At 41.9% G+C, this 24,109-nt stretch overlaps 2 protein-coding genes across 3 annotated transcripts in view; both read left to right on the top strand.

The window, feature by feature from the left end:
- HYAL3 (hyaluronidase 3) overlaps positions 1-24,109 on the top strand; it is a 32,684-nt gene that overhangs the window by 2,274 nt on the left and 6,301 nt on the right. Inside the window, exon 2 of one of the 2 annotated variants that reach the window (XM_048489888.1) lies at positions 1,757-3,991. The exons of the other annotated variant lie outside the window; for it this stretch is intronic. The gene's annotated coding sequence lies outside the window, so the exon portion shown is untranslated. The remainder of the gene's footprint in view (positions 1-1,756; positions 3,992-24,109) is intronic. 2 annotated transcript variants of the gene reach the window in all.
- NAA80 (N-alpha-acetyltransferase 80, NatH catalytic subunit) lies at positions 7,503-11,092 on the top strand. Its single transcript, XM_048489889.1, has 2 exons — positions 7,503-9,537; positions 9,660-11,092. The coding sequence occupies exons 1-2, from the start codon at positions 9,492-9,494 to the stop codon at positions 10,703-10,705; spliced, it is 1,092 nt and encodes a 363-aa protein (XP_048345846.1). The 5' UTR covers positions 7,503-9,491; the 3' UTR covers positions 10,706-11,092.

Genomic DNA, 24,109 nt, shown 5'->3' on the forward strand with positions numbered 1-24,109 from the left:
CAGAGAAAACGTTTTTAAAAATCCCCTGCCGGAAAGCCCTCCATAGGGTGGAGAGTGATGAAAGAGTGGCGCAAGTCTGAGGGCCCAGCCACAGCACTCCCAGGCCTAACCTCAGGTGGACTCCAACTATCTTGCCTCCACCCTGGGAACACCCCAGCCCGCCTTCTTCCCTGTGTGCCAACATTTGATTGGACGCCAGGATTACTCTGCAGCAGCTTTGACTTCTGGGTTTTGCTGCCCCAGAGCCGAGGGGCGGTTAGACGCTGGCACATTTGCTCCTTGTACCGTCTTATGCAGAGGAGGGGCAAATGCACCAGTATGAGGCCACACTGCTCCCCCCACCCCAGATTGGGCTGTAAATTAGGCAAATTTCTTATTGTATCCTGAAATTTGTACATGTTGGACTAAAAAGACAGATTTTGTTACAGAACCTTTAGCATCGTCTGGAAATGAGAACTGGGAGGAAAAGGAGAGGGATGCCGTGTTCCGACTAGCAAGTTATGCTGTCATATGTAGCATTGTTGAATGGAGAGGAAGAGAGTGTTACTGTGAGCCTTCGCTAGTCATTAATAATCTTTGCTTTTCAGGAATGTATCCTTCTTTGCTGCACAGGCAATGAAGCATCCACGCAGGTTTGTGTGCACTTTCCTCCAGCAGCTGACATGTTCCTTGCATTTTCCCTTTGCCTTGCCATTGGAAGGCTTTTGAGGACTTTAAAAATAGTTGGTGATTGCTCTTGTCCTATAGTACAATAATACTGTTACAATCTCTTGCCATGATCTACTAGTAGTCCCTTTGAATTCGCAGCTTTTATTTTGAAAAAAAGTAAATCTCTAGCCTTTTTGTTACAGATATATTAGAGGAAATATGTACTTTTCCCTTTATAACTCTGCAACAAAAAGACCTATAGACAGTGTTTTTAATGAAAACTGGGAATTCAGAGGAACTAATAGAGCATTGCAACAGATCCTTCTATCATTTTGCACTGGAGCGAGGTTTTTTTAAAAGTCCGTGGATGGTGCTTGGGGAAAATGGTAGCCAGAAAGGACTGACAGATGGAAAATGTGCACCTTTTTTTTTTTTTACCCAAGCAGGTTGCTAATACCCTTGGACCATGTTCTGATCATATCAAACCACATTTTTAAAAAAATGTGCTGAGGTCCAGGAATGCTTGTAAAATGCATGGTTAGAGAATGACAATACCCATGCTCAAAAACAAGCAAACAAAAAGCATCGCTGCACTTGGGAAGCCAAAAGGCACCTCTCTATGAAAGCAGCTACTGTAATGTGTGGTCAGGACATTTGGCATTTTATTTGGACTTCTGAGATCTCATCTGCCCTTTAATTTCCCCATTGCTGGTCGGCCTATACATGTACACTTCTGAGGCTATCTTTCTACATGGTCATATTGGAGTAAGTCATGACAGAGTATAATTCAGAGTTACCATTCATAGAATTGGACTGTGTATGTGATTTTTTAAGTCCAGCTGATGTGGATTAAGAACCTCATTAAGCTTAACTGGAGACAGTAGCAAATACATTAAAACATTTTAAATTAAATCAAGTAGATTTGTACTATGTATTTGATATGAGAGGGATGTGGGAAGCATTGTGGCGACCATTCCTCAATGTGGTACTGTTTCTAGAGGTGATCTTTGGCCCTGCCCTTCCTGTGGCTGAAAACACTTCAGTAGGGTTTCCCTGGGTTGTGGTAATTATAGCTCAAATGTCTACTCTCAAACATCTACTCTCTTAGATCTAGGCAGTGGTTTGTGCAGCCTGGATCATGGACTGAATATCTTCTGAAGAAGACCCTGCTTCCAGAAACTACACTTCCTTTCAGAAACTGCATCCTTGATTCCAGATATGTTGGCTGGCAGACCCTGAAGTTTCTAAAGAGGACCAAATGATCTTGTGGGGTGTGGGGGAGAGCTCAAGCATATAAGGCTATACACAGGTGTAAACACTTAAGACTTGAACCAGGTTACCATTCTTTGAGTCTCCAATGCCCTGAATGATGGGCATATGAAACGCTGTCCAGCCATAACAATGTCAGAGACAAAAAGTGTCATCTCAGAGATACACTCTTCACAGTCAACAGCCTTAGAGGGGTGTAACTCTGTTTAGGCTGACCCTAAAAATGTGAGAGATTTGAGTAATTGGTGGTTCATGATAGAAGCTGAAGTATTCCTTTTTTACTTTGTATGCCCCTTTTTTACTTTGTATGCCCACGTGATTGCTTTGGATTTGGATATGAAGGATATTTTAGAGAGTGTTACAGGAAAGGGCACAACCAGAAGGAGATATGACCTGATGTTCTGACTGTTAAAGGGGCATCATCTGTCAAGAGGTGTCTTCTTATCCCCTGTAGCAACAGTAGGTAGCATACATGTTGACATAGCTGCTTTTCCAAGGGATAATGAATGTGTGATAAGGGTATTACTAAGGTGGTAATTTCCCCTTGTTGAGACCATGCACTATACCACAGGTGTCAAACTCGCGGCACCATGCTGGCAGGGGATGATGGGAACTGTAGTCTATAACCTCTGGAGGGCCGCGAGTTTGACACCTAAGCACTATACTAATGATTTATTCACCACAGTCCAACCACAAGTTCTAACTCAGCCCCATTGAAAACGGTGGAACGAGACTTAATTGGGACTGACTTGCCCCATTATTTGCATCAGGACACAGTCACAAGTCACTTTTGATGGGCTGTGTTTCCCACTCGCACATGATGATGAGTAAATAGGAATCACAGCTATTTACACCCCTCTTTATATAAATATTATCTGAGTTCACAACAGGAATGAGTTTCTGTATTCTACTGATTCTGGCTCTTTCTGAGAAGGCAGAGCTGGAAGGAGCAGAGTCAAACTGGTATTTTTAATTTCTGACTAAGAAAAGCTGTGTTGGGTAAATAATGGTGACAAGAAACATGCTTTCCATTGCCTAATGATGGGCAAGCTACCTCCATCTTGTCTCCACTTTCCATGTGTCTTGAGATTTTGCCAAGGAATGATTGCTGGTGGCAGGTGTGTCCCCAGATCACCTGCGACAGCACAGTGCTGCCTCCCATGTGCCCCCCTGATGTTGACACTGGGAGGCAGCATAGCCACAGGCAGCAACAGAAGAACAAATCTCTGTGTTCTGAGACCTCATAAACAGCAGCCTTCCTAAGCTGGCTGGAGAACCTGGAAGGATGAATGCCTTCATGACAACATCCTGGTCCTATTTCCTGGGCTTCCCACTATCCTGACATCTTGGTCCCTTTTTAGAACAGGCGATCACTACTCCCTTTTGGTATGCAGATTTGCCTGCTGCTGGTGCAATTCCCTTCTGTGTTCATATAGTCGTTGGAGGTATAACAACCTGGTAGCAGGTCTCCAAGATATTAGGGTACACGTACTCAAAGTCATGTAAGGAGTAGAAGATTGTAAATTAACCCAGCTGTGTATGACAGACCTTTGCTGTAGGTGACGAGCCTGAGATGGAAGTCTCAGGGAGGAATTGAGAAGCAGAAAGCAGTCATTCTGGCTCACCTGAATATCTGGCTCACCTCTGCCCTATTTCACAGGCTTGGCATTTTACACCCTTGGTACAGAACTGAAATCAACTCATTTCTTTCTGCAGGAGTGTCATGCTTTGCTGCTTGTGCCTGTCTTTGCACTTGAAAGCTGTAGAAGTTCAGAGCATCCACTTGAGAAAGAGCCCTGCAGGCTGTCTGTTGTCATAGGGAAGGGAGCCAGCCTTTGACTAAGGTCAGGGCTGGGCTGTTTGGTACCAGTTTACATTCCAGGGCCAGGGTTTTCCCCATATTCAAATAAACACCTCGTGCACTCTTTAAAAGAAGAAATGGACTGCAGGAGCAAGTGCAGCTTCCTGTCATGTTCTTGTGAAAGCAGCTGGACGGTTCCTCTCAGGTCCCTTCTGTAAGCAGAGGCCCTCTGAGAAGGGAAGTAACATTGCTGGCTGCTACCGTTCACTGCAGGTATTTGTTATTTCTGTCATCCATGGGTGGTCTTACAGAGGGATCTTGCAGGGAAGGCAAATGTAATTGTTACCTGTTTACTGGAAAAACTAGGAAGCAAGGGAGAGGAGAAATGAGCCAGATGGATCTGGATGCCTCTCTAGGACTTGAAAATGGGAAGATACGATAGTCTTGCCTCGTATGCATTGAGAATGTCCTGAGAGAAATGAGACACCCCCCCCCCCCCACTGCTGTTTCAGTGGAGGTGTAGTGAAATATTTTTTCACCCTCTTTGGGATCTGTGGAGTGTGTGTGCTTAAGGAGGAAAGAGAATCCTAATGATAGGGTGCTAAATGTTTGCTGTTAAGCAGCAGGATGCTTAGAAGTAGTGTTATTTTTGTTTTTGTTTTTTAAATAAACCCTTATTAACCCAATGGGTATATTCTGTGATCACACTGTAAGGTTATGACTAGTCAGTAGCCATGAGATCTCATCAGGTAGGCATCTGGGTCTAGAAGGGTTAGTTAAATATTGTTTGAATAGGGTTTTTTTGGCATCTGAACAAGGTGGCTTTGTGTTATTACCTAGAATTTCATTATTAGGTAGCAGTGTCTGTCTTTTTTCCCTGGGATTGTTTGGTTTCCTGTTTGTCCTAATTGCCATTGAATGCTGTCCCAGCAGTCTATGAAGGATGTGACCGATGTCATTCATGTGTGATTCATTCCTCCTCCAAGGGAGTTTTATATTGTGCAACGAGACAGGATATCATTTTGGGCACAGTTTATGGTGCAGCTAGCTAGTGTTCATTTTGGTGGAGCTTGTGCCTGGTGCCTTTCATGTGTATTCTGGACTGCCTAATGTGTGCGCATTAAGTGCTGTCAAATTGCTTCCAATTCATGGTGACCCTGTGGTTCAGTGTCCTCCTGAACATCCTATCAATAACAGCCTTGCTCAGGCCTTGCAAACTGAGGGTTGTGGCTTCCTTCATAGAATTAATCCATCTCATGTTGGGTCTTCCCATTTTCCTGTTGCCGTCTGCTTTTCCTAACATTATTGTCTTTTCCAGTGACTTTTGTGCTCACAATAGAACCAAAGTACAATAGACTCAGTGTAGTTATTTTAGCTTCTAGGGACCGTTCAGACTATTTGTATTTTTGGCAGTTCACAGTATCTGTAAAAATCTCCTCCAACACATTTTTTTTAAAAAAATCTACTTTGACTGTCCAACTTTCACACTCATACATTGTAATAGGGAATGCTATGGCATGAATTAATTTGATATTTGGTTGCCATTGAGACATCCTTACCCTCAGCAACCTTTTCTAGCTCCTGTATGACTGCCCTTCTCATTCTCAATCTATTTCTGATTTCCTAGTTGCAGTCTCTCTTTTGGTTGATGGTAGAGTCGAGGAATAGAAAATTTTGAACAATTTCAATTTCTTCATTGTCAATCTTAAAGTTGAGTAATTCACCAGTACTCATTACTTTTGTCTTCTTGATCCTCAGCTGTAGTCCTGCTTTGACACTTTCTGCTTTAACTTTCACCAGTAGTCATTTCAAGTCTTCACTGTTTTCTGCCTGTGATATGATATCATTGATATATCTCAAATTGTTAATGTTCCCCCTCCCACCTTCATCTAAATCTAATCCAGCTTTCCTTACGATATGTTTTGCATGTAGATTGAAGAGACAGGGAGATAAAATGCATCTTTGTCTGCCCCTTTTGCCGGACCATTCTGTTTTTCCACATTCTTCCCTAACAATAGCCTCCAGTCCAGAGTACAAGTTGTGCATCAAAACAGTCAAATGTTGTGGGCACACCTATTTCCTTTAAAACCAGCCATAGGTTTTCATGATCTGAACAGTCAAAAGCTTTGCCGTAATCTTTGCAAGTTTTCTAGTCTGTAACCAGTGTGAATTTGAGTTGTGATTTATACTGTAAACTATACACTATAGATTCCTTAGCGACTGCATAATAGTAAGCACTTTACAAAAACATTTTTGAACCAGGCTTTAAATCAAATTTGTAATGCAAATGTGAGGCCTACATTGGTGAAAGTCTCAGTCGCCCTCATTCTGTTATATTTTTATTTTTATTTATATATTTATATTTATACCCCGCCCTTTCCCAACTGGACTCAGGGGGGCATTTAACATTCACTTGTGGTACAAATTTCTCAAGGCAGACTTAAACATTATTTTTGCTAGTCTTATCAAGCTGATATAGGGTTGCATTTTATGAGAATAAATGGTGAATTAGTAAAATTCCCAATTTAAATGTCACCTCAGCCATTAACTATCTTGGTAGTCTTATTCATAACATTATTTGCAATCTCCCTACCCACCCACCCCCATGTAAATTTTGCAATAATAAAATTAGTCTACTTGACAGAATTGGATCGGATTACTGCAAATAATATGTAGCACTGAGTATGAATAAATGGTGTTCATAAATGACAATTAGAACATCTTGTGAGGTTAACATTATTCCTGGTCCTAAGAGGAGTTTATTCCATAGGAACAACTTTACCTCCTGAAAAGAGCTACATAAATTGCTAAGTTCAGCTATATCTGATCCTACAAATGGAACTTGCCGCCTCCAGTCTCAGCTGACAAGGGAGCATGACGAGTGTTGTGTTACTATCAACCTTTATTGAGTAAACTCGTTGCATTGACACTTCCTTCCACAAACGTGTGGCTTTTCCTGAAACAGTAAACTGTTAGGGATTTTGCCTGGGTGCGCAATGTTTCAGCGAAGCCAACATACTGGCTGTGTTGTGCAAGGTTGCGGGGGACGGGACAGCTTCAGAAATGGATTGTACCATGCATAACTCCTATGGAAGATGAGAGCAGGCTTTTCTTGGAGGTGAGCAGATGTAGCCCAATGCTGTAAATATAACATTCTTGGTGCTGAATGTTGAGTGGCACTGTAACAATGCAAGAGCTCCTAGAACTCACCCTACAGTGAAGACAGAGATAATTGAGTCTGTGCTGTGAGAAATTTGTCAGCTCATCACGACCCTTTTGGAGGAAGTGGTCTGTTTTTCTTTCATACTCTGAAGACAGTGACTGAATTTGCATCATAGGCTTCCTATTAGAGGAAGTTGAGAGACCCTGAGAAGAAGAATCTCATGCCATCTTTTGGGTGGTTTTTCAGTGTGGCTTCTATTTGGATTTCCCCACCCACTTATTCAGCTGCTATATTGGGCCATGTTACAGGTATTACATGGTGGGGTATTTTGGGGGGGGGGGGGGAAGGACATTAAAGAGAGATGGAGATAAGTATGACAAAGAGTGAGGGTAGCCAGCGCGGCATAGTTGTTAAGAGCGGGCACATTCTAATCTGGAGAACTGGGTTTGATTCCCTGCTCTGCCATTTGAGCTATGGAGGCTTTTCTGGTGAACCAGATTAGCTTGTGCACTCCAACATATGCCAGCTGGGTGATCTTGGGCTAGTCACAGTTCTTCGGGGCTCTCTCGGCCCCATTCACCTCACAGGGTGTCTGTTGTGGGCAGGGGGAAGGGAAAGGAGATTGTAAGCCCCTTTAAGTCTCCCTATAGGAGAGAAAGGGGGAGATATAAATCCAAACTCCTCCTCCTCCTCCAGATTTTCTCTCAAGCCTTTCTGAACAATAAGGACAGAAGCTTCCATGCTTCTTGAAACATTATGATATATGTTCTCTGCTTGTGAATGTTTGGCTATGTTGAGATCAGGATTGAGATCACACCACTTAATTATTCCTATGCCCAGCATATTTTAGCTTCTTTGAGCATCCTGGCAAAGGGATAAAATAGTCTCTCTTTCAAGAAATGTTCTGAATAAAGTTGCCTTAAGAAGGCTCAAAGATTCCTTTCTGTACTTACCCTTTTGAAAGAGTGCAAGGGGACGGGTCGTCCAAAGAATGGAGGAGAGATGATGGCAGGAGATGGGTCTGTGAAAGGGCTTGAAGAAGAATAGCAAGGCTGTTCAGAGCAGACAGATGATAAAGTAGCAGCAGGCTTAGGGTGATGAAACATGAGAAGGGCAGTGCATAAGAGAGAGGCCTCCCTCCTACTGTCACTTGTACATGTGACTGTGGCCGTCACCCAGAAATGTGTAGAGGCTGCACAGTGAAAGTTGAGAGTGGTGTTTGGACCTCTTGGTGTGATTTTGGGCATTCTGAGTCTCATCAATAAAACAACTTGGTAACCAGGATAGAGTGTGAATATTGTTAACATGAGTTAACCCTGTGGCCTAATTGTTACAAATAGTTGTGGCTCAGTCTGTGACATCATCTGGGACATCCACTTCTGGAAGATCATTGAGGATGTGGTTTCTGGTGGGTAGCCATGTTGGTCTGTAATAGTAGAAGAATAAAATTCCAGTCCAGTAGCACCTTAAAGACCAACACAATTTTTCAGGGAATAAGCTTTCATGAGTCAAATGTCACCTGGCTAGGAGGTGAATTTTGATCAAGAGGTATGTTGAAATAATGATCCCATGACCAGTTCTCTCACACATCCTTTCTCACTCTCTCTGTCTCTTTCACACACACGGTTAATTAAGTTGACCTTTGATGGCAATTGAATGGTTGGCAAACAATGGGCAGCTCTTGATGCTCATGAGCAAGATTCTGTAACTTTTCTGCTGTGAGCTACTCTTCACAATTTTGCCCTCTTGTATATCATATTTAGCTGGCACCTCAACACTGGAGGGGAGGAAATAAAAAGCCCTAAATAGGTCACCCACCATCCTGGTCACATCAAAATGCCCTACATCTAAAATTGTACACTAAATAAAGATGATTTTGGTAAGGCTCCCAGCTGACTTTCGCAGGAAGATGGAGGAGGAAAAACTGAAGGTAGGCATTCATGTGGCGTGCTCCTCATATGTAGATCCTGAGGCCAGGAAGTTACCTGGTGACAGAATTCCAAGTATTCCTCACTTTATCTCTTTGTTTGCCTGAATGTTTCTAACTCTCAGAATTATGGAAAAACATATTTTTCCTTTTGGTAAAGCAGTAGAAGTCAGAAAAATCTGGGACATGAGTGGAGCTATCTTCTGTTACCCTTCTTGACATTGGACATTGGGCATCTTCAGTCCTGCTACATGTGCATGCACATAATAACCATGTTAAGTGTTTCCGTAAGGATTACTCAAAAAGTTTTTCTTTGCCTCTGTGTAAATTAGATCCACCCTGATAGAAATTACATAATTATCTAACTTGGTTATCCAGAAAAGCAAGACAATTCAGTTTTAAGCAGATCTCCAAAATATTGTATTATTGGCTTAGTGATTCTCAAATGTCATCATAGCTTCTCACAGGCTGTATATCTGCTACATGTGCCTTGAACTGACATTGCCCTTGGTTGAAACCATGGTACAAATAGTGTCCAAGGGTAAATCAGCAGCTGGGAGATGAGCAGGAAACAAGTGAAATAATTTAGCCACTCCCTTTGGCTGGGCCTGCATCCACCTGTGTATGCTAAACAAATTTCCATTGCAGGGGAGGTAGTCTGTGTTCCATACTTTGGGCTGATAATGGAGGATACTGCAGCCCTTCCTTTTTGGGACTGGTCCAGGCCAGGTGAGGTTAGCTCTCCTAGAACTGATTGTGAATGCAGGTATGCCTCATTGTCTTTGTGCTTTTAGGATCATACTGAGCTCTCTATATCAGTTGTAAAGTTTTGCTGCTTGGTCTCCTGGTAGTGAGAAGAATGGGCTCCGTTTCAGAGATGCTCACAGCTGTCCCCCTTCACCAGAGGCCTGATCTTCTGGAACCCTGTGCTGACCTCATCAATGAAGAGTGGAAAAGAAGCAGGGCTTCCCGCATCCACTCCCTGCAGAGGTCCTCTGAAGACTTTCCCATGTGCCTGGTGCTGATTAGAACTGCAAGGCCAGCGGAGGAAACTGCTGAAGGGAAACCAGCCAAGAGCCAATGCCAACTCCTAGGGCATGCCAGGCTGTCCCGCGTGGTTGGCCAGCCTAAAAGCTTATTTGTGGAGACAGTTGTGGTCTCCAAAGCCATTCGTGGAAAAGGTTACGGCAGGAAACTCATGGAAGCTGTTGAGAATTATGCCAAGTCCCGTGGCTACCGTTGTCTGCACCTCACCACCCATGACAAGCAGCATTTCTATGCCCACCTAGGCTATACATTGACTACACCTGTTCAATGTGCAGGATTCATGAGTTCTCTCATCCCTATGGAGTTTTTAGAGATCTTTTCACCTCCTCAGCATGGCAGGGAAGTCCCTGCAGGATCTGGGAAAAACAATCCAGGTGCATCCTGTGGCAGCAAAACTGGAGCAAATCTCCCTCCACTACCCCCTTCTGCCCTTCCTTTCTTTTCCTCTTCCTCCTCAGGAACTCCACCCCCTCCACTGCATCCTCCATTCTCTCCTGACTCAGTAGCTGTTACCGACTCTCTCCCTCCCCAGCTAGCAGCTTCTTCCCACAGTTCTTTTTTCCAGCCCATTAATGCTACAGTTCAGCCATCCCAATCATCCTCTGTGCCTCTCGCTGTGAGTTCCTTTAGTGTCACAACTCTTTCACTGCCTCCTCCACCACCACCACTACCACCTCCTCCTCACCCTCCTGAGTTTCCACCAGCAACCCATTTGCTCGGCCCGCCAAGTTCCTGTAAAACTGCTTCCTCCTGTCCATCAGAGAACAAAAGCCAGAATCAGAGGCTTCTAGAAACACCATATCATGACTTCAAAGGGCAGCCCATATTTTGGATGAAGAAAGACATTTAATCTTTGCATCATGTGCCAATGTGATGAAGGTGAATGATGATAATTGGAGGAGGGGAGATGCTTTGCCCGAAAGCCTGGTTTGAACTTTATGAATTCAGATGAGTAAGAGCCATTTCTGAACTAGTAAGCCAGAAGATATGATCTCGTTATCAGTGTTCTTTTTAGAGATGAAGCTGAAGTGAAGCCATATGAGAAAAAAAAGTCAAGTTAAGACAGAGATCCATAGAGTTGAAATATATTTAAAACTTTATCACCCATTATTTCCCATTGTATCTCAGTGGCTGTTGCCTTAGCCAAATGGATGGGCTGTGATGAGTTGTATACTGCAGGTTGCTTTGTCTAGGTCTGATTTCCGTTTACCAATAAACAAATCAGCTCTTGTTCTCAGTGCCTTGTATTTCTATTTACGTAATGCATCTACTACTTGTTTAACATGCCATGCTAAGTATTTTTATTCAATTTATTAGACTGCTCTCCCTTCCCTCCCCCTGTTTACATGGCCTTGGAGTAGTTCACATCATCTTTCCTCCATACAATGAATTTGTTAAAATATTACACAACAGCACAAGTTGATCATAGCACTGTTTTTAGTGTGAAATGTCAAATCTAGCATGGATGGGAGGAAAGAGGGAAAGAACAAGGTGAGGGTGGGAGGCCAGCTAGTGATAGATAAATACCATCACTGTCCTCAAGCATAGGCCTGGCAGAACAGCTCTGTCTTACAGGCCTTACGGAATTAGGCAAGATCCCACAAGGCCTTGGTCTTATTTGACAGAGTGTTCCACCAGGTCGATGCTGGCTCTGGGTTAGGACAGCTGGCCAGTCTTTGAACCAGGGATCACCAGTAAATTGTTATTTATGGAGTGGAATACCCTTTGGGGGTATATTGGAGGAGGAGGAGGAGGTCTGACAGGTACGATGGTCCCAGACAGTTTCGGCCTTAAAACATAGTACTTATGCTTTGTTCAGATTTCTGTATATTTCAGATCTCTCCAGTTCCAGCCTTAGTACATTGTTTATTTGATGTCTCATTCTGTTGACTGCATTGACCTGCGTTTTGTAATGTGCCTTGAGTCTCACTAAAAAAGGCTGTAAGTTACATAAAAGGACTGTAAATAACATAAATAAATAACATCTCAACTGTTCCACTGAAACTGCAGTGGGCACCCAAACACACACATTCCAAGGCCCACAATATTTCTGCAAGTGTACAAAGACACAAATCAATGCAGCTGAATGGCTTTGGCTGATGTCTGTACAAGAAAGTGGTATAACTAAGAAGAAAATACATTGTGAGAGTGTTAAAGCAAGTCTGCTCTTCATAAATGTATCCATTCCTAAGACAAAACCACTATAATTCTTTGCCTTTAGAAAACCTATGTTATTTAAAATAGAACTGTTAAACACTTGGAAGAACAAGTCTTGCTGAAGAGTAATCAGCATGGTTTCTGTAAATGAAAATTCTGCCTAACTAGCCTTTTAGGTTTCTTTGACTGTACCAACAAGCTTATAAGCCGGGGTCACCTGGTAGATACTGAATAACTGAACTTTCAAAAAGGATTTGACAAGATGCCTCTCCAAAGATTTCTGAATAAACAGTGGTAGGACAAGAGTACAGGTCCTTTCATGAATTAGTAACTGATTTCAAAAGAGGATGGAGATAAATTTACAGTTTTGCCATGGAGGGAAGTGAGTAGTGGGTTCTGCTACAGATCTGTTTAATTTCTTCATAGATGACCTAGAACTGGGTGTGGACAATGAAGCAGAAATTGTTTGGGATGTTGAAAAACAATTCCAAAAGAACTTCTCCGGATGGGTGAATGGGCAACAGAATGTCAGATGAAATTCAGTATACATTCAGAAGGTCTGGGGAGTGGGACCCGTTTTCACATATATCATGTTCGAACTGCTGGAGACAGAACAAGAAAAAGATTGGGGGCTTGTGGTAGGTCACGTGCAGCAGCCATAAAAGCAAATATCTTTGGATCATCAGGAAAAAGATAAAGAATAAGACTGCCAGTACCTACCCCCTCTCAATAGTTAACCTGTTTTCTCCCTTATCATTGGCTTCAAGGTTTGAGCCTGACTTTAATCATATACACCTTTGACTGCACAAGCCAGTCTTTATACATCACCCTCGTGTGGCCGGATTTGGAATACTGAGTACAGTGTCATTTGCTGTGTCTCAAAAAGGATATGGAAGAGCTGGGAAAAATGAAGACAAGGCCAACCAAAATAATTAAAGTGTTGGAGCAAAAGAACTTGGAACTTTTTAGTTTAGAAAAAGATGACTGGTAAGAGACATGACTGAGGTTTAGAAAATTCTGCAAGTTGTAGAAAAACTAGATAGAAAAACTTATAGGCTGAGGGTTATACTATGACACTGATTGGCAGATTCAAGACAGGCAAGTTATAGCTCCATACCATGTTCTTTGGAACTGCTGCCAGAAAATCTGACAATGGCCCTGACTGAAAGTGTTTTAAAGAAGGCTGAACAGACTTATAAAAGATAGGTAAGGCACAGGTTATTAGCCATAAGAACTGATTAAGCGCCCCTCGGCATTCAAAAGCAGAATGTGCATGATAGTCAGATGCTGGGGAGAAGGTGAGGGCGGGCCCTGCTTGTGGGTTTCTCCATAGCAGTGGTTCTCAACCTTCCTAATGCCGCGAGCCTTTAATACAGTTCCTCTTGTTGTGGTGACCCCCAACCCTAACATTTATCCATTTTACAGATGGTGAACACTGATGCAGAGAGTCTTAGGGTCATTCAACCCCCAAAGGGGTCCCGACCCCCAGGTTGAGAACCGCTGCTCCATAGCACCCAACTGGCCACTGTTGGAAACAGGATGTTGGTCTGATCCATCTGTCTTCAGTAGATTCTAGAGAGAAGGCATATACATTTTCTAAATAAATAAGCATGATTTGTATTAGATGTGTTTGAATATCATGGATGCCAGACCACAAGCTGATAAACATGTTGCCATGTACCTTTAATTCCATTTGATCTATTTATGGTGCAAGATTAGAAGTGGCAGCAGTTGGATTTGGAGAGTATTTTCAGCCAACTGAAAGTTCACTGTGTCACAGATTGAAAGCATTTGGTGTACATGCAGTAACAACCTTTTTAGTGCAGTTGTTGCTTGGCAATTTAGAAGTTGCATACCATTTCTGGCTAGTTATTTCTGGGCAGGATTTGTGCAACATGTGAAGTAATTCTCAGCCGCAGTTTTACAGAACCTATCAGGACTGCTAGTTCCAAGTTGGGGAACATTGCTGCATGTAGAAGGGAAAATTTTGAATAGATTCCAGCTATGCTATTATTAACAAGATAACTTAAAGGTTCTGAAATGATAAATGTAATGAAATTCTGCATTGATGCATTGATTAAGATATATTACATTAGATGGCAGTTAATTTAATTCAGTTTGTTGATCCACCAAAAAGATTTTAACCACTTAGTTTTAGTTTTTATGGTTACAAATACAGATATTTTGTGTGTAATTCACCTTGGTATGTCCACTCATTCTTAATCATTAATAAGACATTTACCTGTGAGGGCTTTACTATTACAAATGTGATACCTGAATTAGCCTGGTCTGTTTCCTTTTAGTTGGGAGAATTAGCTGAGAACAGACCTGCAATGTGAGAAGCAGGTAATGAAAAATACACCAATTTATACAGAAGTCATTCTCCAAAGAAATCCACTAAAAAAATACAGAATTGCAGAAGTAGGGTAAATATAAATAAAGAGATTAAAAATAATAAACAAATTGCATCCTCACAGAGAGTTTTGAAAAGCCTAGGATATATAGAGAGATGATTGATAGCAAGGATAGATCAGGGTGTTGGGAGGATGATATTTAACATTCTAGAAGTGAAGAGGCCAAGAGAATGAGAAAAGTGGCCAGCACTTCTCACCGGCTCAAGGAGGAAAATCCAAGTGCAAAGAACCATGGATTTGGAGGGTGGGGTTGGGGGTATTTATAGGGAAAAATTACCCTCTGGCAATGATATGTGGGGCAATCTTCTGGGAACAAAACCAAGTTCCATTCAGGCATGGACAATGCTGTGGAAAAAGGCTTAATTGGTTTAAGACTCTTTAAAACACCAACGCTTGGTGTTTGGGGCATTTAAAGCAAAGAAACCCTGGAAAGCCCATGATACCTGGACTGGAGGTTTAAGATTACGTTAATGTTTGGAAGAAGCAGGTGCAGGGTGATCTAGCCAGTTTCCTGATGATATCAGGGTGTGGGCATTCACAAGTTTCCTGTAAGATCAGAGTTGGATGCACCATCTCAAAGCTGCGTTGTTATCCAGCTTTGAGTGACTGAGCCTTCAGGGAAGGCATTGTCTACTGCAGGGGTAGGGAACCTGCGGCTCTCCAGATGTTCAGGAACTACAATTCCCATCAGCCTCTGTCAGCATGGCCAATTCGCCATGCTGGTAGGGGCTGATGGGAATTGTAGTTCCTGAACATCTGGAGAGCCGCAGGTTCCCTACCCCTGGTCTACTCCTATGTAGACTTAATTCAGGAGAGGGAATATTGATTTCATCTGTCAGGCAAACCCTCTTGATATCAAAGCTCTTGAATGAAGATTGGCATCCATCTTATCCTTGCTCTGCTCCATGAGTCTGGGCTGTCTATGATATCAAGAAAGGACCTCAGAAATGGCCTCCCTGTCTGACTACAGGCTTGCATGCCAACAATTGCAGGAAGTTATTAATTAGCCTCTATGTAATTATGAGATTTCTCAAATATCTATGGAACACATCTTGTCCCACCCCTTATAAAATCATGAAACATTTATATCATGAAAAGTTGAGTCAATGTAGATGGGATGTGTGCCTCTAAACATGTACAGAATGCCTTTTACTCACTAATAAATAACCACTGCAAACGTTTTTTCCTAATAGCTCCCCGAGTTGGCAGGCTGCTACTCTGCAATTTTTCACTACAGAAAAGAAAGTGCTTCACTGTAAAAGACCAAAATGCTGAGGAAGCATAATATCCTAACAGACATGACCCCCACTCATCATAACAGACTAAATTATTGGAAGGTTCTGAATAAATGTAAATTGTGACTAATTCCTGCTGCGCAGGCCAGGATTGCAAATGTATTGACCATACACAGAGTGCTTTCCTCTCACTGCAAAGTAATCACACATATCTTCTAACCTGGTATTAGGGGATGAGTATCTAGGTTGAAGGGAGTGATTTGCAAGTACTTACAACACAGGAGTCCCTCATTTTTGTAATTGATTGTCCTTCCCCCTCCCCTTTAACTGAAATCTGAGATCTTCACAGATGCCTTCTTTTTTAGAAGGAATTCAGGATTAGACCCTTCCACATAATTACCCTTTCTCCAACCATGTAGAGTCCTCTAATATTATTTGGGTTACTAGTACTTCATTATTGTGAGCTACCGGTAGTGCAAACACTGTTCAGTCAACAAGCTATATTGTTGTAAGTGTTGTAAATTGAATATCAGTCAGTGGTCTTCCCACATACTGGGCCAAAGCATTGGCAAGCTGGGACTTAAAATTCAGTTCCATTGAAACTAATAAATTAAATAAGCATAATTAATTTTAAGCATATTGAATTGGCATTTTTTCTGTTTTAAGTGGAATTAAGACACGCACATCATGCCTAGGGTCATTTGTACTCATTTCAGTCTTGAGGCAGGTTTTTGAGTCTCATTCTCAATATGACCGGCTGAAAAGTATCTTCTAGCCCATACACATGATGGCTTCTTATAAAATTGGTATGCCTGCTTTCTTATGAGAACTACTGCAAATATGAATTAAGAGACAAGAGGCAATGTTCTGTTCCCCAAGCAAAACTGTTTCTGGTGCCCTGTGCCCGGCCAGAACAGAGTGGAGAGTCACAAGAAAGGTTTAACAGTTCAAACAAAAGGTTTAATATTTAGAAGAATGGAGACCCGCCTAACTCCTTACAGGGTCTGCTTAAAATAAAGTACTTGCTTGACTGGACAGTAGAAGCTGTAGACTTTTGTTCTTTCTTTGACTGCTTGAGGGAAGGCCATGTCTTTAAGTTCCTTGAGTCTTCATCTGGCTACTATACTCTGTAAACCTCAACTCAGCTCTCTGTACACCTTTGACGTGGCAAAATACTTCTGCCTCCTAACTCCTTGGGCACCTGTACTGAACTGAGTTAAACAAGGGCATTGCTGGGAGAAAACAGAAAGACTGCCTCTTGGGAAACTTCTTAAAGGGACAGGGGCTACCTAAAATTCCCTCCCTTTGGAGACTATAGAGAGGACTGAACCCATGCTATCTATGGGAAACTGATACTTAACATTAAAATAATAAAGGCTTCTGTGGGGGCATGACAGGCAACCTTACAGTAGCAGCTGAACTGTATTTTTTCTCTCACACAGTTTGCTTTTTTAAAAGTGTGATGAATCACTTTGAACCCACATGTTTCTAACTACATGCATTAACAGAGGTCATATGGCACAATACCTCACAGTGAGTGGAAGTACTCCCAATAATACTGCTATGCAATGTTGTATGACAAGATTCTATCATGTGACTTCACTGGACCTCACCCATGATACCAGCATCAGGCCTCACCCAAGTAGTGTTATTCCCACCCCACCTCCCCCCACACACAGAATTTATGGTTGGCATTGTGACAATCACCCAAGATGACAACAGCCCTAGCAACCTGAATCAGCGTGGTTGCTAACCTTTGTGTTAGATATCTCCTATACCCGGGCTATGTTTTCTTTCTGTACACAATTTTTCATTTCCTACCATAGTCATTGAGGCATGAACAGCAGGATGCCTTTGACTGCTAGGCAGGAAGCTGCAACATCTCTGTGTATTGCGCTGCAAAACTGGCTGTCATTCACTATACAAAAAGCACATGACTTTGCCAGAGTTGCATGAACTGACTAAAGTGGATTGCCTCGTCAAGCTCATTGAGATCACCCAATGTCTTTTTTAACATTAAAAAGCAGTCATGAGGGAGGAGGCAATTTGGATTGATGTTGTAGTACTGGGGAAGGCAGGCCAAGGACAGATTGGGTTGTGGACCTGTATTGAGCAGTGAACAGGCAGTCTCAGGCAAAGATCCTTCTAGTAAATGCTAATAAGCTGGACACTTCAGTGAAAGTATATAAGCATCCTCCTAATAAAGTGTCACTTTATACACATCCACACAAGCCTTGATGCCCACAAGGACTGCTGGAACAGAGAGTTCTGTTGATGGTGGAAAGTGGAAAGCTGCCCTGACCCAACTTTGTCCTCTTTTCATGGGGCTGAACACATCACAGTGTCTTGGGTCCTTGTCTGCTCTTTCTTCACCTTTCATTATACCTTCTTAGCCTCTGGGGTATGCCCAGTTCTTGCTCAGTACCACAGTTTTCATGTAAACATATTTGTTGCTCTTTACCTGACCCATCAGCCCCAACCCCTTTTGACTGTTTTCATGGTCCTTCTGGTCCTTCTGGTCCTATCTTGCTGTGCTGGTGAGGGGGTGGAAGGGAGAGAGGTTATGAAGAGATTCAAGCATGTCACTTGTGTCATGCTGTAGTGCAGTAAGCTGTCCTAAGGTCAGATTGTTGTGTCCTTGATCTTTGGCCTCCTACCTTTTATTCATTATTGCAATCATTTTCTATTTCTAAAGTTGGCTTAGAAGCTTACATATCAGGATTGAATGACACATAATCTATTAGCAACCAGTGTTTGTCTCACAGCTGGGCCAGTTGAGTTAGCATGTAGACCTGCCATAATATAGCCGGCCTGGGTAGAGTGGGCTGTGTGTCACCTACTTTGAACATGACGTATTCTCAAGTTTAAACTTTTGGTTTGAACCTCTGTTGAATTAGAATACATTTTGTAAGCAGGTGGATGAATGTTTATTCCATGAAAGCCAATGAATTTCCTTTCCAAATGCTTATACTATCCTATTTGAAAACTCAGTTATTGTAACCTAGCATTCCAGAATGTATGAAACTGCTGAGCGACTTATTTCGTAGGTTTCAATAAAATGAGCCCTCCTGCCAGCAGTCTGCTCTTAAAACTTAACAGTGGTGGGAAGTGATGTGTTTTCATATGTGTGGTTTATGAGGCTGTGTTGTGTCAAGTGAAATGTCTTGGCAGTAAACCTGATGAGAAGACTGGACAGAGTCTTGAACAGCTTCTCTCTTTCCTAACTCTGTAATTCCCCTGTAAACAAAGTCTGAGGTGACAAATAGGGAATTATGACTGTTCTGCGCCAATTAAAAATGACAGTTTCTTTCATTTCTTTGGGTTCCCTGAAGTGTATTACACAAAATATAAATGAGACATTGTTTTCTTGTGATGCATTTGGCATTGTAGAATGGCAGGGGGAAAATGTTTGACCTTCATTGAAAACTGTTTTTTATTTTTGTTTTTTCTCCCTTGTTTTTTAAAGAAACATTACTCACTTCTAATGCACTCAATGTTTATAGAATATTAGTTGATTAATCAGTTCAAATGCAGAGGAGTAATTACCTAATTAATGACATCTAAATAAACCTGCATGCTATGAAAACTTACGTAAAGGAGACTTTTTGAATTACTGAAGGATGTGTAAGAGAGCTCACAATTTAATAAAACTGCTAGTTAGTGCAGTGAAAGGCAGTATAATATAATATATTTTAAATAATTTGTTTGCTTTCCCTGTTATAACATCATGCCAGAATCAAAAGAGCTGGAAAAAATGAACAAATGTTCCCTCACAGCTTAATTACTCCCCCACCACATAATCTTTGGATTCACCTGTTGCTTAAACTGAATATAACTTGTATTCCTTCTCTTTGTTATTGGAAAGTTGAACAATGAATAAGTTGTATTGTTGAAGGCTTTCACGGCCGGATTCAACTGGTTCTGGTGGGTTTTCCAGGCTGTGTGTCCGTGGTCTGGTGAATCTTGTTCCTAATGTTTCGCCTGCATCTGTGGCTGACATCTTCAGAGGTGTATCACAGAGAAAAAAAACAGGTTTTTCTCTGTGATCCACCTCTGAAGATGCCAGCCACAGATGCAGGCAAAACGTTAGGAACAAGATCCACCAGACCACGGACACACAGCCCAGAAAACCCACCACAACCAAATGAATAAGTTGGCTTTTATTTTTTGGTAGAGGTGCTTTATATTACCAAAAATATGTGTGAAGAGTTCACCTTAGGGACTGACCAATATAGAAAGACATGTGATCATTGACTAGATTAGATCCAAAATTAACCCAAGAAATCTGAAGAAGATTGAGACTGTGAAGGGTGGCCATGAAGAAGCTAGATAAAAGTCTTCAGTGTAAGGATGTGTTGCAGGCAACCAAGATCAAATTGCTTCATGTCATAGTATTTCCCATTACTATGTACAAGTGTGAAAATTGGACAATAAGGAAATGTTGATAATTTTGAAATGTGTTGTTGCAGGAGAGTTTTACAGAGATCATGTTTCAAGCCCACACTCCAAAAAACCCCACACACTAAATTGTGTTCTAGATCAAAACAGGCTCTTCCTTGAAGTTAAAATGACTAAAATGAGACTGTTATACTTTGGTCGTACAATGAGAGGACAAGAGTCACTGGAAAAAATAATAATGCTAGGAAAGGTTGACGGCAGCAGGAAAAGAGGAAGAGCCAATATGAGATGGATTGACTCTATAAAGGAAGCCATGGGTCTCAGTTCACATGAACTGAGCAAGGCTGTTAACAAAAGGATGTTTTGGAGGACATTAATTCATAGGGTCACCATCAGTCAAAAGCAACTTGATGGCACTTCACACACACACCCCCCACACACACACACACCCTGAGTATATATTTGCTGATATGATGAAGTGTCCTGTACAGAGCAGCATACCTATTAAAATGGGAGAGGGAAATGGTGGGGGGTGCCAAGGTGGGGTCATTTGAAGCAGGGGTGCCTGGGTTAAACCCTGAAACTTGCTTTTAGTTCCAGAGCTGAGATTTGCAATATGATACCAGAGAAGGGTCTGTCTCTAAAAATGGGCATAATGTCATCCCCTCACCACAAAGAAACTTAAAGTACCAGCTATAAGTTTGTGGCAGAATGGTTTTCAGAGCAAACAGCAAGTTTTTCAATCATGTTTGTTCCATTCAGCATATTGCATGAGCCATGAGGCCAGTGGCCGTTACAAAGAATTGCCAATAAAAATATAAAGATACTACTAAACTGGATTAAGGCACTATAAAACTTGGCTTTTAGAGCTGTTTAAAACTGATTTCATCAAAAAAAGAAAGGCTCCCATATACATCTGTGCAATCGCTGATAGAGAATAGGTCTTTAACTGATTTGTGCAGACACAAACGTGGCCCAGATTTTCTTTGCAGCTAGGGAAAAAGGCCATCCTTGTAAGAAACCTCTGACTCCACATCTGCAAGAAGAAATAAAAGTTTCCCCATCACAGTACTTATGCCTGAATTGGCCAAGACTGTGTCTAAAAATGTTTGTCTTGGGACTGGATAAAGCAGACAAACCAATAAATTATGACACAGGTCTTCAGGTTCTAAACTTCTGCATATAGTGTCAGGTTTGTATCAGCCTCCTTAATTTTAGATATTAAATATTGATCATATTGCCTTCCAAGGCTGGGATGTAATTTTTTCCATTTCATTCATCACAGTGTTCAAAGCATAGAAAAATTGGAGCCATTTCCATTAGCTTGCCCCAAGATGATAACCACCACTAGCCAGCCTGTCTGTCTTGGGCATTTCAGTTTGCAACTAACTTTGCAAAGTCCTTTGCCTTGGCATCCAGCCTTTAGCAGCATATTCTCAGTTACTTCATCCTCTTGGGATGTCTGTATCCCACAAGAAACAGAAAGAGGATTGTCACTGTGTGGAAACATTATGGTAGCAGCAATAAATGGGAGTAGTAGAATCTGAACTATGGTGGGAGAAATAGGCTAGGAGGAAGGATATTCAGAAGGTTAATTGTTTTAGTCTTTTGCTGCAAAAATAAAGGTCTTGTGGCACCTTAAAACCTAACAAAAAGTTATTTCAGGATAAACTTTTCTGACCTCAATGAATGGATCTTCACTAAGCAGTCATGTTGTGTAACAGGCGTGAAAGCAAAACATAGATCATAGTTTGTTTGCTTGGATCTTCCTGCATAAAATGACTGCACAATGAAAATTCATTCATTGCATCTGGAAAAATGAGCTGTAGTCCACAAAGACTACAAAGATTATTGTGTTAGAATAAAATGTTTAAGAACCGCAAGACTTCTGTTTATTTTGGGGAACAAGATACATCACTACAAATAGGAAATGTAAGTGGTAAACCACAAGGGAAGCATTTTGTTCCCCTTCCCCACTTTTTCTTCTTTCCCTTTCCTGAAATTTCCCATAGCCTCTCCCCTTTTTCCAGCTTCCTTCTCTTCCCAGGCAACAGCCAACCTACATTTATCTGCCTCTTTGTCTTCAGGCTTCCCTCTCCCCCAGCAGTCTCTAGGAAAATGATGGTCCTGTTGTGTGGTGCTGGCCACTGTCCAGGCCAGCTTGTATGGTAGGGGACCCTCAAGGGCTTGGGTGGGGAGCACCTCACTTTCCTCTGCATCCCTCACCCTACATTGTACCTTCCTCTTTCCCTCCTCCCATTATCCTCCGTAGCCTTTGCCCTTTCCCCGCCTCATTCTCTTCTTCTCAGGAACTAATCAAGCTTCCTTTTGTCTGCTTCCCATCTTTAGTTATATTTATTATTTATTTACTTCATTTATACCGTATCATTCTCCACAGTAGAATATACAAGCAGGAACCCACAAGGCCTTGTGGGAAACATCTTAATGCCTCCCCCTCACTATTTCCTCTTTTCCTTTCCTGAAAACCTCATAGTTTCTCCCCTTTTGCTGCTTTCTTCTCTCCTTATAGGGTTGTCAACCACCAGGTAGGGTCTGCAGATCTCCTGTAACCATAATAGATCCAACTACAAAGACCAGTTCCCAGTCTGGAATTGGCAACCCTATCTTCCTCCCACCCAACAGCCAGCAGCCAGTCTACCTTTATCTGTCTTTCTGTCTTAAGCTTTCCATATCCTCCCTGGGGCAGCCTCTACCTTGAATAACGATTGTCTTTATCCACAGTGGGAACCAAGGCATTAGCCTCTTTCATTAGTCTCTCCTCCTTTTAACCTGTCTATTAGTAAATAGATGATGATTGTAACGCAGGCATGTGATGGCTGCAATATTCCACCATAAAGGTAAATCCATCTGCTGATTTAGCGTTAGCATTTGAGAGGCCCAAGGTGATAGCAAATTCCTGTTCATCGTTAAATTGCCCAATCTGCAAAAAAAGCTTGAACATGACTTCTGAAAGCTTGTTCCTTTCAAGAGATTGTGTGTATGATGATACCAGAACTTTAAGACAAATGGCCAGGTTCGGGTCATGAACCAACCCATCAGTTGGTGAGGCTGAGTTTTATTATTTTCTTCCCAAAGAATACTGGGGGATCAGACAGCAGCCCAATACAGACCCAACAGGCAATACACAGTCAAACAGGAGACAGATCCTACCCTGCAGTTTTTTAGGCTTAGTGATCTTGAAGACTGGAGTGGAAAATTAAGCAAAGGGGGAATGACACAGAGCAAACAAGTCCAAGACAGTAATGGAAGCAACCCAGACTGGGCAATTCTGCTTGTCCATTGTGGAAAAATACTTGGTTGTTTAGAGTCATCCTTCTTAATAACCCTGTATAATTGAAACTGCTTCATTGCTCACAAATAAAATGACTTAAGGCAATTTTAGTACACCAACCAAAGCAGCCAACTTATTACATAACTACACTCCATGTTTAGTCTTTGGTTCCACAAATTTAATCCACAAAATTAAATCCCTTAAAGCCTTCTTCCCACAGGCATTTAACCCAGAATAACTGCATTGATGTGCTAAGGCAGAAGTCTCTAATGTTTTTGAGCCTGGTGGTCACTTTGGGAATTTTGAGGATTGTAAATGGGCACCACCATGAATGGCTGCCATAGGGGGTAATCACAAAATGGCTGTCATATAGTGCTGGGTAAAGCACAAGGTTTCGAAGTTGCAAGGTAAGCATTTGCCCATGATAACAAAGAATGTTTCTGAATGCATGGTGTTTGCAAACACAAAGATGATACCATCTTAATTCTTCTGAAGCACGTCTTGCTCCATTGAGGGAAGGGAAAGCCAGGACTGACTCTTCGCTTTGGGAAAGAGAAAAAATTGCTAAAGAAGCATATGGGTGCCAGAAAACCCACTGATGGGTTTAATTGTTTTCACAAGTGCCACAATTGGGGATCACTGGACTATGGTGTAGTGATTTTTTTAAAAAAATACATGGCATGCCAAGATCCCCCAGGTTAAAAATACCGCTTGGAATCTACTGTGGAGCTCTGTGACAAGTATGTCAACCAGTTAGG

Source organism: Sphaerodactylus townsendi, linkage group LG03, assembly GCF_021028975.2.
Source record: "Sphaerodactylus townsendi isolate TG3544 linkage group LG03, MPM_Stown_v2.3, whole genome shotgun sequence".
NCBI lineage: Eukaryota > Metazoa > Chordata > Lepidosauria > Squamata > Sphaerodactylidae > Sphaerodactylus > Sphaerodactylus townsendi.

What these genes read in the sequence shown, in the direction of transcription:
- NAA80 (XM_048489889.1), top strand. Translation starts at nt 9,492, where the DNA reads ATGGAGGATACTGCAGCCCTTCCTTTTTGGGACTGGTCCAGGCCAG. An exon ending in TTGGGACTGGTCCAGGCCAG is followed by an intron (nt 9,538 to 9,659) that starts GTGAGGTTAGCT and finishes GTCTCCTGGTAG; the next exon opens with TGAGAAGAATGGGCTCCGTT.